This window comes from Juglans regia, chromosome 10, assembly GCF_001411555.2.
Source record: "Juglans regia cultivar Chandler chromosome 10, Walnut 2.0, whole genome shotgun sequence".
Classification (NCBI taxonomy): Eukaryota; Viridiplantae; Streptophyta; class Magnoliopsida; order Fagales; family Juglandaceae; genus Juglans; species Juglans regia.
In genome coordinates, this window is record NC_049910.1 from 117,679 (window position 1) to 136,928 (window position 19,250).

Sequence of the window (19,250 nt, forward strand, 5' to 3'; positions counted from 1 at the left end):
GATTTAAAAAAGTTGAATTGTTTATTATATTTTGTGTAGAAATTTGAAAAAATTATAATGATGAAATGAGATAAGATGAGTTGAAGTGGGTAAAAGAAAGGTTGTTTAAAAGATTTTTTTTGCTCCTATTTGGTGTTTTGTGTTTTTTTGCTTCTATTATAGGAGTTTGGGATTTGGTGTTTTTTTGGAGTTGAGTTTGGGATTTGGTGTTTTTTTGGTTACGTAAAAGGATCCTGTATTGTGACTTAAAAAAAAAAAAAATCAGTTAAATTATTCCGTGACAACTTGAGATTGAAGGGTGTAAAACTTGATTTTACGCAACGGTGCTCTTCATTGACTATAGCAAGACTCTTTATGGATGACTGACAACCATCAACAATTGTCCCTCTTCATAAGCGGGAGTTTCTCTATTATACTTTCCTGTAACTTGGAGGGATGGAGGGAACAGTTCAGAACTCGTACAGTTCTCGATTACAGACAATCACTCCCATACGCGATAAGTCTGTGTAGGCTGTTTCAAAGCAGAATAATCACCCTGCAAATAAGTCTAACAGCATTAATACATCCAGCACAGCAAAAACAAGTACTTGTATTATTGTATATAAGAAACAGAAGCTACATCCAGCAAAGACAATAAGAAACAGAAGCTCTACAGCATCAAGGACCACCACCACCACCACCCTGCTTTGCCTTGAGGACAAGTTCCTCAGTGGTGGTTCCAATAATTTCATTAGCCCGTTTTAACCCAATGCAATAATACCGTCCAAGGCTATCCTGAATTCAAAGTACCCGATCAGAAAATGAAAGCAACAATAAAGTTCAGGAAAAAAATTGAAAACGAAATTTAATTCTTCGGCAGCTAAATTTATTTATGTGAGAATGCATGTCATAAGTACACACACTGAATTCAACTGGTATATGTCAGCAACTATGCACTACATGCAACATTTCATGTCCTTAATGCCACATCTACCGCAACTGTACAACTATTACTGCAATTCTCTCTCTCTCTCTCTCTCTTTTTCTTGCACAGAGAAAAAATGAAACGAAATAATTGATGAGGTTTTGAATTTGATTTTCTTTCACATGAAAGTTAAGTGTACTAAAGAATCCCTCTCATCCAACTGATCCTTTTTCAGGGTCTTCTTTTTTTCAAAGGAAAAAAAAATTATATGAATACTAATTGACAATTTTATTGAAAATAGATATCCAATAAAAGTACATTCGATATCAAACTGTGGGGAGTCTCACCCGAGCAATAATCCCTAGTTTCTCTAACTTTTGAGCTGCATCGTCAACATCAAAATTACAGCTCTCACCAAACTCTTGTTTGATTAGTTCCTCGCACCGCATATCAAGATCCTATTCCACATTACCAAAGTGTTATATCAATACTGCCAAAAATAGTCCATATCATTTAACATTACATGGGAAAAAGACTAAAAGAAAGTAGGAAGACCCAATGGTGATACATGCCTGTCTTGTAGCTTTGCCCTGTTCCATCAATATAAAGAAAGAAATGATCACCTCTTTGACCTACAAAATCATAAAATCCGCCAGTGTAAGCATTGGGAATTGAATGCATATAAGATTTATTTACCTCAAGCAGGCCTCAATGCTCAACTATAATAAATTCAAAATGCAAGAGAAGAACAATTAGGTAAGATATAGAGCTTTCTTTCGCTAACTATACTTCCCAGGAAGTCTCAGTAAACTCAATGAAAATTGAAGTATACTTAACTATGTACTATCTAGGGCCAGTATATAATCACTAACAGCCATTGTTTCTTACTTAGATTGTGAAAGGAAGGGGTGGGGAGCGGACAATTGATTGTGAAAATCCATCAAGCTTGCAACTTACTTCCTGCTGAATTACATCATCGCACAAGTGAAGAAGAGTACCCTTTCCACTATCCAGTTGTTTGTCGTACATGGATTGAGTTATCAAGTTCTGATATGCAGCCAAGTTTTGCTGAAACCTACAAGCAGTTGAAGAAATGATAGCCAAGTTAGTGATTACAAAAATTCACAACTGAAGGCTACTTAAACAATAAAAGAAACAAACGCGCCAAGTTACGCATACATGGCCAGCCAATGACATATAGTACAGATAGTACAGCACTCAAAGGCAAATTCTACAATTGTTCTCATCAGATTAACCCCTACACTATATTCACAAAGAGAGACAACATGAAGAAAAAGATAGATAATCATTTAACCAAGTCAACTTTTCGCAGAATGATTTTCTGTGTGGACATATCACATGGTCAATCAGAATTTAGATCACATTCATCTGCAACATTCATATTCATTAAATGAGTAATATTTGTCCTTGTGCATTAAATTCGAGGGAAAAAAATATCAAGCACTTAACGTGAAGTATGTCTTGGCACAATAACCAATCACAGTGGATAGAATGGCAAAGATGACCCATAAATCAGCTTTAGGCATTTCAAGCGAACCAAATACTGCAACCTGTGAAGAAGGAAAAGGAAAGCACATTAGATGAAAATGGGTCAAAGATGAACAATACGCAAAAGGGGCATTATTGCTATCAGAACACTGACCAGCCCAACTATAGCAGAGCCTAGGAATATGACCCAGTCCATTGGAGTTAATCCTGGGTTTTTCTTCTCAGGCTGTGGGAAGAAAAAAGTTCCAATCCCAGGTTATAAGTTGTTCAAACTTCGAGCAAAAGTAAGGCTACAAAGTAGTCAATAGACCAAAGGAGGGAGGGGGGAGAGAGAGAAGTAACTCACTAGAACTATTTCCATATCAGCCATTGGAATGTTTTTGAAATGCTTCACATATATTCCTCGTTCCATTTTAGATTTTGTACTTGCTCGCCTGATGTCATTTCCTTCTTAGATGTTAATAAATTATGTTTCATGATCTACTCAAGACTGCATTAGGAGAGTATCTAAATAACAATCAAGGTACCCCAGCGCCCCCCCCCTTCCCAACAAAAAAAAGAATAAAGTCAGAGAATAAGGAATTAAATAGTTTAGAGTATAATCTGCAGAATCTTCTGCAATATGCAATCTATCCCACCTCAAGGCACCCATTTCCATATTTAGAAAGATCAATCTTCTCAAGTCGAGAAGTTCAGAGATTAGACACTTGGATAATATTCAACAGTCGTAACCAATACGCTCAGCATTTAAATAAAGTAACCACATAAGTGGTTTGATTTGGAATGGGAAAAACATGTACCAATTCAACCATGCAAGGTATTATTCACAAATACATGATATAAGAAAGTAAACAAACAAAAATATAGAGCAATACCTGTAGATGACAATTATCCTATCAAAAGTAGGTTCTTGAATTGTGATCTTGCCCAGCAAATTTTTAATACTGGAGAGTACATCATTAGATACGTCATGAAGTGGCAAACAAAATGTGTATGTTTACATGCATGAACTATTGCAAGTTAATTTCAACATCGACTGACATTTATCCAAAATAAATCTTACAAACATGTACGCGATTGAACTTTCAGCATTTGACTTATAGTTTAGTTCCAATGACTTATAGTTTAGTTCCAATTTGTAGTGATCGATATATAAGAAAGAGAAGAGATTGACTAACTCTCGTGTACATGTTAGGAGTTGAGAGAGAGAGAGAGAGAGAGAGAGAGCAGTTTCTTTGCTTCTTTAGATTATCTAATAGCCTTATTTATAGTAATAAATTCAGGATTCCAAAAACCGTTCATATAGAAGTATTTATGGAAAAACCCAGATTTACAGAACATATTTGGGAGAATAAAGATAAATCATGTTGAAAGGATAAAAGAAACAAAATGCTCCCAAATAATTCGGGTACCAGAGAAAATTACAGAATAATAATCTCACTGGCAGAATAGAAATTAAATTCTAGGATTAACTCTAGAATTCCAAGAGACCAAGAGCAAAGATGGCCTTATTCAAGCTGCTTAGGATGGCAAGGAGTCAAAAGCTGTGGCAATTCAACAAGTTCCAAAATAAGTGTCAGCCCTAATAACTGCAAGTTGGAAAAGCCGTATAAGACCTTAGTTCCATATTTTCGAGACGGACCCGTTCAACAGATAGATCATCACCATCTGCTTCAGAGCTGATATCATCTTGTTTCTTCGGATCTTTCTTATGCCGCCCACTTGACCGTTTCAAAAGCTTTTCCAGCCTGTAAGCACCATACACATTAAAGGTTTAAAAATGTGAAAAGAATGTTATGCTCAAAATGATAAAAAAACAAAAAAGTAAATTCAAATTAAAATCAATTCACATGATAAACTAACCTCCGTTGTCTTGCAGTTTAACAGCTATGAACCATAATATCAATTTATTGACAAAGAACAAAGCTAATTACTCAATAGTGCTAATGTACCAAATCCCACTATTTTAAAAAAGTCCGTTTTGGTAGAACCTCACAAGTGAGGGTACAACATTCAGAGGTCTAAAAAAAAGTTGCGACATCAAAATAATTTAACTATTGATCAATTAAAAAATAAAAAATATCTATTTAGAAATAGTTACTGGATTATTAATAATCTAATTAATGAAACTGCAATTCATATACATATAAATATATATAGTTTCCTATATTTTAATTGCAACTGCACATGCTCTCTTAAAACTGTTCAATTGAATAAAAGTAAGACTAATACGACTCGTGATGCCGCCAACAATCCCCCCCCTCCCTTTATTTTTCACTCAACATCAAAAGCTGCAGAAAGAAAGTCCACCTATGGTTTGAGAGCAAACAGTCTACAAAGATTAAGGCTGTGTTAAAACATTTGTTTGAGATGGGGTCTTTTCTGAAACAGCATGACAGGCCTAGCCAGATCTCAGGGATATCCAATTCAGTTGAGAAGGGGAATGGTGTTTGGTCCATTGTTTCTGATCTGTAGTTCTTTATAATGTTCCCTGGTTCGAGTCCCCTCGCATTGCCTCTGTGCTGTTCGTTCTTATAAAAAAAAGTTGAGAAGGGGAATATTTGTTTGGCTGTTGGAGTATAAAAGTTGCTGTTTGGGGGAGTTTGTGGGTGGAAAAAAAACTTACCAAACAAACCTGCCAAAATGCCACAAATGGTTTGGCTGGTTTGCTGGTTGCAGCCATGGGTCAACAAGTATGGATGTTCTTATAAAGATTCTGGGCATTGATCAGATTGTTATGAAGGGCAGTTCACTAGTGAACCGATCGAGTTTTTAAAACAACGGAAAATCACGCTAAAGATGATGTAATTGATGTTTCATATAAAACATGTTTAAAATAAATTTTTAAGTGTTTGGCTAAATCAAAGCTCATTTTTTGACCACGAGATTTATATTGTGGCCCAAAAATTACTTACCTTGTTAGTCTCAACAGACATCTCCATAAACGTGAAATGATCATATCCACTTTCTCCATGAAAAAGTAATTAGTTGTCTGATCAATCCCAATACCACGCCGGAAAATAACGTACTGCACATAAAAAAACACATATTAGCTTTGAGAGAGAGAGAGAGATGTCAATTTGTAGCCCAGAACCAAACAGGTTAAAGTGCAACAAAAGAAGCATTTTTACATACAAAATTTACCAACATCAATATATCTTCCTCTAATTATCAGGCCAGATATAAGTACTCTGCCACTTACTGTACTGTCAAAGAACGTGTACTCCAATAAAACAGCATTATTGCAACAATAAAGAACAGAACAGTGATAAAAATCCTTAAATTTCTTGCATCATGTTGGCCAAGTGAATAAACACAACGTCTCCAATTATCTATGGGTAATCAAAACTATCCATCACTTACATTTAACAACTATTCAACTTTACATTGGACAACCAGATATTAATATCTCGAAAGACCAAAAAATAGTTTTTTTTAATGGATAAGAACGTATTGAAATCAGCATAGTAGCCATCAAATTCTTCCCCATTCGCCCTCTATTCTTCCAAACCCACAGATAGATAACCTTTGCTCTACATATAATTGACACTCACAAACCAGTCATTGCCAAAAAGAAACTTCCAATAGCTTGCAATCTTCTTTGGTAAATTTAAAGCAATACCTTATCAGCAAAATCTGGAAGGTTCGGGTGAGGATGCTCTGCAAAATATTTCTTCAAAAGCTTCTTGTCAACCTACACTAGGAAAAACAGAACATTCAGATCAGCAAATGTAAAGAGCTGAATATATCCCAAGATATCTCTCGAGTGTTATGTTTATGCGCATGCAACTATCAATTTTCATTTTTGATAAGTTAAAGAATTAATTTATATAGAATAAAATATATACATTTAATTTTTAAATATATATATTTTATTACAAACCTTAGAATCATCCACCGTGATTGGAAGATTTAGAAGATACTGCCCCGAAAGTGCAACATCGATTTCGTCGTCAGTTGTTAACTTGAAATTGCTCTTTTCCATCACCTGTACAGATAATAAGAATTTTATCAAATTTTGATGATTAGCAGCGTCAGGGAGAAAATTAGATGCATAAATATTGTCTTGTTTCAGACAAGTGTGTAAACAGATTTTTTATGAATGCTTTTATACTCAAAGTTTGAAAAGGAGCAAGGGTGGAAATGGTTTTTTTTTTTTTTTGTAAGGAAGAAAGATATTTTATTGATAGCAAGGGTGGAAATGGTAGAATGTTGAAGAATTGAAAAATGTATAGATTCATTATAATTAATTCAGAAACTTAAAGAGTCATCACCACAACTAATGATACGTAAGTATTTCTCAACAACAATATTCTCATTAACTTTTACCCTTCAGTAGGATAATCATTTGTGATTATACTGTAACACCTCGAGGAAGGCCCAAGCCACATCTAGGTCCATACTCCAAAAGGGCAAATCAATGGTACAATTGGAACCCATTGGAATCATTATAAAGAGCAAGAACTTCTCCCTCCTAAGCAATGCGGATTCCCATTCACCACCTATACTCACTCACTATAGGGTAACAATCTCTCCCCCTTAAATTCCCGACCTTCTCGTCAACCCATTCCATTACAAGTGGCAAGATTCAAGTCCCACATTTCTAGTTGAATTTGACTTTGATACTATTTGTTACACCTCAAATGAGGCTCAAGCCACATCTATGCTCCATACTCCAAAAGAACTAGTCAATGGTAAAATTGTAGTCCCTTGAAACCATTATAAAGAGCAAGAACTTCTCCATCCCAAGCAACGTGGAATCTCATTCACCGCATGTATTCACTCACTATAGTGTATCACATATACTGACTTCCTACCCCTCTTTTACTTCCACGGGAATCCAAATGCATTCTACAAAATCCCCACAATACCTGAAATAAATATGTCAGGAAGTTCTGTTCTAGCACATCAATATCTTCAGGAGATAGGTTCTGCTGCTCCAATTTCTGAGCCCCATGTATGGGCTCAAAGAGGGAGTACAGTTGCTGTAAACACAAATTACAAGCAAATATGTGAATGTGGGAATAAATCAAGATAACAAATATAGCACTGAAGATTTTTTTCCAGTAGGACCAAGAAAACATGATATTACCATCAGGTCCTCAAATTGTAGAAGATACCAAGCTCGAATTGTGTACTCAACTCTTTTGCAGAGCTTTAAAAACTCAGCCCGGTCAGTACTATGTTCTGCAGAATGTTGAAAAACATAAGGTCTAGTTAGCATTAAAAGGCAATAAACTCCTGCTTGAAAAAAAAAAACTAAATAAAGTACAGGTCTTTTTTTATTGGTTATTTAAACATTCGTAAACTCCACTAAGTTGGCATTGTTGTTGGAGGGTTGTAATGCTGAAGACTGTTTTAAATCCTAGTCTATGTAAATACTGAATGCCAAGTTACCGTTTTAAAAAAATGTTCATTGCCTGCATAACTTTCTGGGAGAAAAACTTTCTTTTCAGGAGAAAAATCCATTAAAGATTACCTGTTTGAGATACAGTGATTTTCACGGATTTGAAAATTATAGCTAGTAGATTCCCATAATAAGGCTGAATGTAATTTAGTCAGAGCTTATACATATGATGCCACATTCCTAAACCCCTTAAGTAAATATGAATAAATACAACATAGGAAATTTGGTAAAGAACTGATTGACACCGAGAACACTATCAAACTTATTGTATTAAAGAAAACAAAAAAATTTAGTTAAAATACCTAAAAACGGCAAATTAACCGAAACATTAAATTCGAAATCTTTTGCAGGCATAAATCAATATGTGATCATAAGATACTAAATTTTGCAACCACAAAAAACGCCTCAGCAACCACGTTTTCAGTTTCAGAGAAACAAAAAAAGAACACTAGACAGAAGTTTCAGAGAAAACCCACCAAAAAACGAAGGATCAAGAACAAGAAACGAATGCAAAAGGTGCTATATGCGGGTGTACCAATGAGGTTAGCCAAGGTCATGATGAGCTTGGGCTTGAGAATTGGAATCACAGATTCACGCTCTAATCTAATGACCTCTTTCTTCTTTCCGCTCATTCTGTTGCAAAAGCGATACAAGGCGCAAACCCGATGTCACAGAAATACACAAGAACAAGCTCTCTCTCTCTCTCTCTCTCTCTCTCTGCTTTGTATTTAAAAGCAAAAGCTTAAGAAGATACCCGGGATTAACTGGGAGCTTTGGTAACAGTAGCGGATTCCATCTCCGTCATGGGATCATTTTAAAAGAGAGGAAAGTCTTTTCCGCACAAAACTGTAACCGCCCCAGAAGTTAACGACGGGAATATTTCTTTTTTCTTTTTCTTTTTTGATCGGTTGAATATTTCTTTTTCTTTTCAAAAACGTAGGTAGGCACCGGTAAATTGTAATTTACAAGTAGTAAGCATCCAAAAAACAATCCTTTTTAACTCGAAATAAAAAGCGATAGTATGCAAATTAACTGCTGAAAAAGACGCGAAGACACACATCAGCTCTACAAAACTATATTTGTCGTTCTGCCGACAATCCAGCAGGAGAATTAAAGGCCCAACAGGCTGAAACCGAAACTAGCATTAATTTACTTTGTAAAAAGGGTAACGTCAAGCAGTCCCCAAAAGAACATGCTTACCCAATGAAGCTATGATAAGTGCTCTACAAAACTGTACTTATCGGTCTGCCGACAACCTAGTTCTTTACAATTGTGCCAACCAAGCACGAGCTTAGTTCGTTTCTTGTTTCGTCAGCCTGAATTTAGCAGGATCAACAAATATTATTTCAAAAGGGATTCCTACTGAGGCGATAAGCGTTGGTTGGTTGCCACTTTCTTTAGCGCCACATGCTTGTTTTGTTTCTTCAGATTTATAAGCGATAGCTGCAACTTCTTACTTTGACTCATCAGCGCGTATTGGTTCTACTATATAACCTTGAAGAGCAATCTCGGCAGCTGTGAAACTCCCGACCAGACAAAAATACCCACCCAATGATGAAATCCCAATCTCATAAACAGCTTCACTGTGAGGTCTAATTACTAGTAGTAACGCATAATCATCCCGACAATTCAGAGACCACACAGACATACACGTAATGAAGTAATATGCACAGTACATGTCCATTCACAGACCTTTTTTTTTTTTTTTTTTAGATCCATTCACAGACTCTTGAATGCGTGACATCGTGTAAAATACATGGTAAATGTGAAAATCTCATGCACATGAGAGAGAGAGAGAGAGAGAGAGAGAGTGAGTGATGCTTCCCAAACCTTACTTGACGCCTAGAGTTTACAAATATCAACGATAATAGAAATCTTTTCAAAAAATCAAGAGGCCTTAATAATAATGACCATCTGCCTCTGGCAATTTACAGTCCCAAAAATAAATGCTAATAAATAATAGAAGGAAAATTCCAATGAAAATGAAAAAATACTTGGAACTATGAGAAATCTAGATTTTTTCCCTTCCCATAAATTCCTCACTGCCCATCTAACATCTAGAGAGTAGAGATACATACATGCCGTTTGACTTGGCTCTTGTATAGGTATGTACAAAAACCCATCTTGGATTTTGTATGCTTGGCCGACATGAATTTGCATTAAATCTCGAAAGTCACATCCTAAACAAAGAAGTCCCGGCAGGTGCACTTTTGTAATAAGCAATCTTATTTGATGCCTAGAGTTTACAAATATCAACGATAACAGAAATCTTTTCAAAAAATCAAGAGGCCTTGATAATAATGACCATCTGCCTCTGGCAATTTACAGTCCCAAAAATCAATGCTAATAAATAATAGAAGGAAAATTCCACTGAAAATGAAAGAATACTTGGAACTATGAGAAATCTAGATTTTTTCCCTTCCCATAAATTCCCTCACTGCCCATCTAACATCTAGAGAGTAGAGATATATACATGCCGTTTGACTTGGCTCTTGTATAGGTTATGTACAAAAACCCATCTTGGATTTTGTATGCTTGGCCGACGTGAATTTGCATTAAACCTCGAAAGTCACATCCTAAACAAAGAAGTCCCGGCAGGTGCACTTTTTTAATAAGCATTTTCTTCTTACCTTGTCTTTCAAACCAAGCTCATGAACTGAAACATTATCCAAAAATGGGAAAGGATGTTCAAAATGGGAAAGACTGCAAGTAAGGTTTTCCCATTGGATCATGTAAAACAGAATTCTGATGTGGCAAGCTCATCCATCCAATATCATCAGGCATCATGGAAGTAGCAGCTTCACGCCTGCCTAAGTAGTCTAGTGGATGTGACACTTGTTGTAGAACATTGTTGATCCTAGGAGTAAATGCACCCACCATTCCATAGTTCCTCGATGCAGTGAACTGCTCTGTGGAGCCCACCGAATCATAAGGGCCACCTGGACGCAGCTGGTTACAATGAGGTAGAACTTGGAAGATACTATGATCTGCACCACCTCCACTCCCCATGCTATTGCTCTGACTCTGGAGACTGGTACCATCTGAACCAGTCCACCCACCATGAACTTGATGCTCACCAGAAAACCAGTTCTGACTCGATGATTCCCCACTATTTAAGCCAGATTGGAGAGGTGATGGCATGCGGATGGTGTTGACAGCCAAACCCTGCACAGTGACCTGTGACAAGTGTTCTTGCCTTGGGATCAAGTATCTAACGCCATCAGAGTATATGTTCCCTGGGATGTTTCTTGGCACATAAACCCCGTTCTGTCTCTTCCGCTCCTGCTCCTGGGAATGCCCAGGAAACTGACCATTTTCCACAGCCAAATTGTTTGGTGGCTGGAATTCTAAACCCTTCTGTTTCTGCTCTTGATGGTAGGACAATATCCCCTGGCTCTTAAAGAGTGATTGAAGTAACTCATTACGGTCTTGGTTAGGATAAGAAATGAAGGAACATTCACCTGATTGTCTGTGCAAAAAATCTTTCCGTTCTACAAGCAAATTAGATTCCAGATCAATCAAATGAGCCCGTTGCTGGTCATTATTAACTTGTGAATGTTCAAGTGAAAACCCACTGGCAGCTGTGAATTCATGGTTTGCCGTGGAATCATAGTAAGATTGGGGCATGCTAACAGCTGGCCAAACAACTCCAGAAGTAAGAAGCATACCCTGACTGACCACATCAGCAGTGTTAAAATCTCCCGAGTACATGGTTTGATCATCATGACCATCATCTGACTTTGACATGATATCATTGTTTTCGGAATCCACGTCCACGATGTTGCCCTCGTGGCCACCACTCTGAGAAGAAATCTGCTGTGGAGTCTGATTCTGGGGGGAGCCAGGAGTGGACTCTTGATTCTGTGCCAAGCCAGAAACAGAATCCTCATTCTGTGGTGAGCCGGGAGCAAACTCATTCTTGGGGGAGCCAGGAACAGACTCTTCATCATCTTCCACAGCAGACACATTTATCAATTCATCTTCATTCTGATCCTGAAGCATGCTCTCAAGGTTCTCATTATCCTCATCCTGAACGACAAATTGATAGGTTCAACAATAAACCCTACGGAAAATTATTGATGTAATAAAACACAGAAAGCTCAATCAAGGATCTACTGGATAAACATATTACAATGACTTACATGCTCAGATATAGAAATAACAATAGCATACAATTGATAATAACAAGTAACTAATGACAACAAAAGTAATAACAACAAAAACGACAAGGAAATAGGGCAAAGTCATAGACCTCCGTCAGAGATTTTCGCTTATCTTTCATTTCTTGCTCCAAAGAATTAGTGATTACCCATCTTTGAAACTGTTTCTCTCTCCAGTTAGCATAGGCCAGTGGGAGAACTTTGTTTGCCAATTGTGACCTATAAACAAGGTCAGTCAACCATGAAGAAGGAGAGAACCAACAGTTTGCTGAAGTTTACAGAAGATATGTTCCCTTCACAAGACACTAACCAGTGGTGATGCAATTTCTTCTGCTCTTCTTCCACAAATACTTCATATGGTTGTACATGAAAGCTATCAATATTACCCAAAACACGATTAAGAGACCTAGACTGGATGCTCTTACCAGACTGCTTCATATTCTTGAAAAGTTCATGTTGCTTCTTGCTAATCTGAAATATATCATCAACGACGCTATCAGCAACAACCTTTGGGATATATGTGCATGCCTATGTAAAGGTTTGCACCTGCTTTCCTTAATCCAAAAATAATTGGAAATATTTTAAAACCATAGTTATATTCATACAAAGCATATAACCCAGTTTACTTTCTATTTAAGGTTTGGTCAATAATCTTGTACGCAAGCTGACTATCTAGCTTTCCAAGTTTATCAACTTACCATATGTTAGACCAGACAACCACAAGAGACTCTAAATTGGGCTGAAAAGACCATAAGAGAGTTGCATGCAAAGTATAGGATGCTGAAGAAATAACTGGAAGACAGTAAACAGTGTATTCATGATTAGCATTGCCTCAATTCTAGGAAAAATCCACTTCCTATCCTCGTTTGTGGACATCCAAAAGGCAAATTAGTAATAAAAGATATGACAATGGATTGCTTTATTCTGTGAGGTGACTGATTAAGTGCCCAGCTGTCTTCCTTCCAAAATTTTGATACAAACTATGAAACATCGAGGAAAAACTAACCTTGAAATATGACATATAATTAGCACCATCGCTACAGTGGATATTATGCTTGTGTAGCTTGTCTCCATTTCTAGGTTTTGCTCCTAAATTAAGCACATCATCTGAAGCAATCCAAAGATTTTTACCTTTGTATTTCATAATGCGTTCCTCAGACACCCTGGCAATCATTCTAATTCATAAGATTCTTGAACAAAACTGAATAAAAAGTCATCATAACGAAACTGCCATGGCTCAGCATAGCTAATACAAGAAGATGATACAACCATGAGGCATAGTTAGTCGCATTGAACAAAAAAGCCCAATTCAACATAAATTGACTTGAAAGATGAGCTACCAAAAATATCAATTTGCCAACTAAAGAAAGTTAGGGAAAAAATTCCATAATTGGCTCATCATAGCAGAAACAAAGAAAAGTAAGTCTCCAAGCACCTTGCTAAATAGGTAATAAAAAATACTGCCAAAGGAAAAAGGAGAATACTTAAGTAAAAGGGGGTGTGCAAGAGCTGCACCAAATAATTATAATTGAAAGTTCAAAAGGTCTAGGAAATTCTAAAATGGAAGAGGAAGGGGCACTACCAAAAGCTGTCACCCAAGCATACAGTGATACGGAAAACAAATGGGTCAAAACTTCCATCAAAATTACCCAATAATACGTCTATATGTGCACAAAAGGTTGGAACTGAAATAAAGCTAAACCCAGGATAAAGTTTGTGACACAGAATCAAGAAGATAATGAAAATGCCATTAGGTCCAGAGCATCAGTTATTTTTTCATTCTGTAAGGTATAAATATTTTAATCGCAAACTGTTTTGGAAAGACAAAAAACAAATTGTCCGCCTGATGGTATTGTGCAGTGTTGCAGTGTTGCTGACGTCCCATGTCCAACCCCATGCCTCCTACAGACCCCCCCCCCCCAAAACCAAAAATAAATAAATAAATAATATATATTTTTTATGACGGGAACCACCCCACGGCAGAGCCCTTGGGACTCACCCATGGAACCTAAACCCCCAGGGAGACTAGCACAGCAACCCACCGCCATGGCCTCCCACTTAAATCGCAATTTGATCCCAGGGGAAATCAAACCTGTGACATGGGGCTCATGCACACAAGTTCACCTTTACCACTTGGTGACAGTATATATAAAGAGAAGAAGTTAATCCAGGGTCAAATCGCTGGTTTTGAAAGTCACATCAATGGATTTTCAAAGAGTCTACCTTCATATCCTAGTCTGCACTGAGGTGAGTTCAAACCCCAACCCCTGCCCCATGGTAATGTATCGTCTGTAAAATTATGTAACATGATTAAAGGAGACCTTTTGGCATTTTTATCTCATGCCCTTCATATAAACTTCACGGATATTTACCGATCAAAAAAAATAAACTTCACGGATATTTGAGTGAATTAAAGAGCTGCTATTGAACTCCTAGCTGAAGTATGAAACAAGTCCATCTAATTGGGATAAAGATGAATTTGAACCTTATTCGACAGTAAAAGCTAGAGAAAACTAAACAAAAATATATTATCTGCAAAAAAAAATTAAAAAAAAAAATCAGTATGGCACAAAATAACAGGTTCACAATATATCTTATCAATATTAGGCCTCCTCTCCAATTTTGCACTTTCAGGAACTTTAAACAGGTTATAAATTTTGTATACCTGTAGATTACATAAGTCAATAATTTATGTATCTTAGATGATCGTTTTTTTCGTTTTCATTTGGATATGTACGGAAAAGTAAGTTCAAGCCAGAAGAAACATAGGATTCTGGTTTACATTCAATGCAAGGTCCAATTGGATATTTTATTGTCTTGGAGCTACATCTTAGATCGAGTCTTTGTATCATGTGCTTAGGTTATAACCTACTGTTTGATTTTGCTTTAGATCCTCCATACTTCTATTAGTTATCGCAATCAGCCAATTTGTAGATTTACTGGAATGAAGTAGCTTCCAGGTTTCTTTATAATTTTTCTCTCCAAATTAATAACCCCAGTCCCAGTGGGAAAGGTTTTCCGGCAGCCTACCATATCTTTGTAATCTGCCACTTTATTTAGAGACTAATCGAGAGATTTTCCAGCAGCTTTAGAAGCATAACCATAGACCTTCCAACATGAATCCATAACCCTAAATACCAAAATGAGGGTGCTGAATTAAAGATCCGGCATCGGATTTTCTGAAAGGCAATCCATCCTGCAGCAATATATATACATAAAAAAATAGCTAATCAGGGAGAGCTTAATTACCTTTTTAGAAGTTCTGCACCCTTTATCACTGAAAAGTTCTGGTTATCACTAGTACATACTTTGTCATCAGCCACCCCAGAACAAGATTCAGATGTCGCTGTGAAATCATCCTCAGGACCAGGAAATATGTACTCATTTCCACGTGAGAGAATTATTCTGTCCAAACCATCTCTTGACCTGCTCAGACCACAAGAAAGAAATTGAAAATCCCACAAAAAAATCAGAGAGAGAAAGAGAGAGAAACAAGCAATATATTACAGAATCACTTCGAAAACCGAGAAAATGCAATATGATATCTCAAAAACCAAATCAAGGTTTAAAGCAACATCCCGGCAAGATTAATTCACATGCTGCATATTGATAGATATAAAAGAACCAATATGTATGCAGGTTTAACAACAATTTAAAAAGAGAATGAAATAATCATTTCACTATATTTTGAGAGCACTTACATGTCAGTACCTTTGTAGATTGAAAGAAGACTGTAGATGAGCTCAAAGCCATGATGCTAAAAACTTATTGTTATTTTGGGTTTTGGCTCGAAGCCTCGAAATAGTTCAGGCCTTTCAAGTTATATTTTTTTATAAGTAAAATGATTATATTAATAGGAATAGGAATAGGAATAGTCTTTACCTTTGTAGTTATATCAATTCTATGTCCTCTTATTTTCACTCTTTTTCCTAGTAGGGAGCTTTCTCTTGTATAAGCCCTGTGTGTACCTGGGTTGGACCCCTTTGTGCTTTTAATAACATTGACTGACTTGTTAAAAAAAATTCAATGTCATTAGACACCATTCAGGGTATTACCTTTACCGTAGAAACCATGGAAACAAACCTAGCCAACCAAGACTTACTCTAAAAAACTAAAGCCTCCAGCTCCACTAGCTTTGACTCCATGCTAGCCGTAAATTATCTAGTCCATAAACACCAACTAATAATAGAAGGCGAGCATCGGCTTTCTAAAACACCTACTAATAGAAACAAAGGTGTTTGTTTTATTGTTGGAGGGGGGAAGCTATTTTTGTATCACTGAAAGGAGTAGAAGGTCACTAAGGAGATGGTGCTCAGTCATGCCGATGCTTGTTGGCTGGCGAATACAGTGGAAGAGTGCTCACAATCAGTGGGAAGGAAGGAAAGATTTTTACAAGACATATCGTGATGGGACTAAGGCTTTGCTTGCTCATAGGCGTTCTAACGCTTTCGGGCGTTACTTGGAAGTAATAGACGACAGTGGTAGTGGGCGTCAAGGTCTTCTAGCGATCTCGGAAGGAACGGAAGGAATGGGTTGAAAAAGCCTTTCTATGGAGATGAAGCATGCTTTGTCCATGCATATTCCGACAAGAATTGCTCCAGCGTTGGCTCTACGTCAGGACATGGCGTTAGACAAGGGGAATGAGATGGGGAGGCAGATCAAGTCGTTTGTAGAGGCCGTGATGGGTGGCGCAAGGAAAAGGGTGGCAATGCCCAATGGTACGGGCCACTCCTTGGTGTTATAGCAAAGCGAAAAGGACAAAAAAGGATGCATAGCAGGAGAGCTTACCACTACTGCAGAAAAGTATGGTTGATGTGATGTATCGAAAAGAGGGGGTGGAGGTCTGTCCTATGTCTACCCAGCAAAAAGTGAGGAGCAAGGGGTCCTCTTTGGTTTGAAAGAGGAACTTTTCGGTGTGAAAGAGGAACTTGGCTTATTGAAGAAGGCAGTAGAATATCTTATTTGTAAAGTGGACATAGGCCTAGGCCAAGGCCAATGTTATTCCGATAAAGGAAACGCCAAGGTTGGAAATGTGCCGAATCCCCTCATGCTCGACCAACGAAAGGCCAAGATTGGTTTAGGCCGGATAGGCCCAACTCGCTCACCCAGAATGAAATGCAGACAAAAACGGATCGAGCCTTCCTTCAAAAAGGGTTCTACATCCAATTCTGGGCCTATTACGATGCCGATACACCGGCCAAGGGAGCCACAGATCTCTGTGCTAGCAACACCTGGGATTGTTTCCAACAACACCTACGACAAAAACTTAGCACTGGTACCAACTAAGGAGCCTATGCAGATGAGGAGGTTGACATTGAACTGTGAAACAGTGGGGGGGGCCACTGTACTGTAGGGTGGCACAAACTCGTGCGCCAGTGTTCTCTGGGCTGCCTCCCACCACCATTGCTGTGAAGGTGACATTCCCGATGTCGGAGACCAAGACACTGCTTCAACATCTTGCAAATGAGAGGGTGGCATAGTCATCAAGAGGCCGGAGCACTGCGAGATGCCACAGAAACTTATGCCAGAGACTTGTGCCGATGACCGACCTTTGCACCGTGCATTTGCCGCCTATTTTGGTGCTGAAAAATGATTTTGTAGCCAAGAAACAGTTGTCTTCAATTATGAGTGCAGCATCAGTGGGTGAAACCTTGCATACGAAGGGGAAGGTCGAAATGGAAAGAACATTGCTTTTATTTGAGTCTAACAAGGGAGGGGAGATACAATAGTAGCCAAAGATGGTGGTTGAAGTAGGGGTGTAATCGGTCCGGTCCGGTTCGGTCTAGGGTCACAAACCGAAAATTTCAGTCCATCATTTTTCCGGACTGGACTAGATCGGACTGTTAGCTATCAGTTTGGTCAATCCAATTCAGTCCACATGAGCTAGGAACATTTGTTCCTCTTTTCTCATTTTGGTAGATAAATTAATACAAAAAATTAATTAAATTAGTAAAATTAAAATTAAGTGAGTTCTTTAATGTGGATTATGTAACTAATTCATTAAAAAAATAATTAATTATAATTATATTTATGATGTTAATAGTTACTTAGTAATTTAGTAGAGTATGTATCTACATATAATAATATATATTATCATATGATTTATCGTATGATATATTAGTTAATTGATAGCATATATTATTTTACATTTTATATAATCAATGGTGATAGATTAGAGAAAATTATATAATTAACTTATACAACTACTACATAAATAATATATTATATATATAAATATTTAAAAAATTTATATGTAACTGATTCGGTCGGTTTCGGTATGGTCCGGTCCAAAAAAACCACACCCTAGGACAGAACCGAAAATCGAATTTTGGAGGCACCATGGACCGAGACAGAGACCGAGTAGGGGTGAAGTCGGTTCAGACTAAAAAAATTTCACACTAGGCCGAAGGGAGGGAGGATACAGGGAGGAGCATGTCATCTGTTGAGGTGGAAGAACCCATTCCTCTAAACTCCTTTCATCTCAGTGAGTCAAATTGGCTAATTCAAAAAGCTATGGAGATTAAGCACTATGTAGGGATTACATGCGAGGGTTTTGAAGATGAATTCATGGCATTACTTACAACTATAGAGGTCGGGTACACACAATCCAAATTTGATCCATCCCTTAATTCGACTAAAAAAAAAAGAGAGTGAACTCAAAAGGCTTACGTGGGCAATGAATGATGATGGTGGGGAGATCTCTAATTGGGGGCATCTCAAGAGGAGGGTAAAGATGGTTGCTATATGAAACCAAAAATAATATTTTTTTATAATTAATAAGATAATCTTATTTCAAGTAAATAGGCATAGCCCAAGTACACAGGAAGTATACAAGAGAGTACACCTGGCTACAAACTAGAGCAAGAAACGACTAAAGCCAATCATGAAAATTTCCATTCCCTACAAGAGCCTTAGCCCAAAAGCATAAAGTGCCAAAGAAAAACCACCTAAGTTCTCCCATCGAGCTACTATTCATCTAACTCTGTAAGCAGTACCTCTCATTCCTCTCCAACCATAAGCACCATATCAAGCACAAAGGGATCATCTTCCACACAGCTACACTACTTTGTCTCCCCACGAAACCTTGCCAACATGCAAAAAGGTCCACCACGTGCTTAGGCATCACCCAAGCAATACCCGTCCTATCAAAGATCTCATTCCACAAATCTTAGCCACCTCACAATGAAAAAGATGGTCAACAGATTCACCATCTTTCTTACACATGAAACACCAATCTACAACAAATAGTCCTCTTTTTCTCAAATTATCC

The 19,250-nt window shown here is 37.5% G+C and overlaps 2 protein-coding genes across 6 annotated transcripts in view; both read right to left on the reverse strand.

Moving 5' to 3' along the window:
- Positions 1-355: 355 nt before the first annotated feature.
- Positions 356-8,949, reverse strand: LOC109001851. Of its 3 annotated transcripts, none has more exons than XM_035694892.1 (16): positions 8,356-8,753; positions 7,506-7,600; positions 7,285-7,398; positions 6,297-6,401; positions 6,036-6,107; positions 5,329-5,441; positions 4,030-4,161; positions 3,289-3,357; positions 2,760-2,847; positions 2,568-2,639; positions 2,375-2,475; positions 1,862-1,979; positions 1,477-1,536; positions 1,252-1,362; positions 654-774; positions 356-535 (listed from the first exon to the last, which is right to left on the reverse strand). In XM_035694892.1, the coding sequence occupies exons 1-15, from the start codon at positions 8,450-8,452 to the stop codon at positions 658-660; spliced, it is 1,464 nt and encodes a 487-aa protein (XP_035550785.1). In that variant the 5' UTR covers positions 8,453-8,753; the 3' UTR covers positions 356-535; positions 654-657. The 3 variants fall into 3 exon arrangements, with proteins under 3 accessions (XP_035550785.1, XP_018834869.1, XP_018834870.1); XM_018979324.2 differs by having other exon boundaries at positions 360-774; positions 8,356-8,453; positions 8,575-8,949; XM_018979325.2 differs by having other exon boundaries at positions 360-774; positions 8,575-8,678.
- Positions 8,950-9,956: 1,007 nt separating this feature from the next.
- Positions 9,957-19,250, reverse strand: part of LOC109001850 — a 28,071-nt gene continuing 18,777 nt past the window's right edge. For all 3 annotated transcript variants that reach the window (XM_035694409.1, XM_035694410.1, XM_018979320.2), the window contains 5 exons: positions 15,230-15,406; positions 12,987-13,143; positions 12,291-12,451; positions 12,073-12,199; positions 9,957-11,849 (listed from right to left, as the gene is read on the reverse strand). In XM_035694409.1, coding sequence (XP_035550302.1) covers positions 10,509-11,849; positions 12,073-12,199; positions 12,291-12,451; positions 12,987-13,143; positions 15,230-15,406 — 1,963 coding nt within the window. In that variant the 3' untranslated portion in view covers positions 9,957-10,508. The remainder of the gene's footprint in view (positions 11,850-12,072; positions 12,200-12,290; positions 12,452-12,986; positions 13,144-15,229; positions 15,407-19,250) is intronic.

Excerpts from the sequence above, each read along its gene's own strand:
- LOC109001851 (XM_035694892.1), bottom strand. The coding sequence starts at position 8,452 with ATGAGCGGAAAGAAGAAAGAGGTCATTAGATTAGAGCGTGAATCTGTG. Across the intron at positions 5,442-6,035 it reads TTCCAGATTTTGCTGATAAG|TACGTTATTTTCCGGCGTGG; the intron begins GTATTGCTTTAA and ends TTTTATGTGCAG. Across the intron at positions 1,537-1,861 it reads ATGATGTAATTCAGCAGGAA|GTCAAAGAGGTGATCATTTC; the intron begins GTAAGTTGCAAG and ends ATGATTTTGTAG.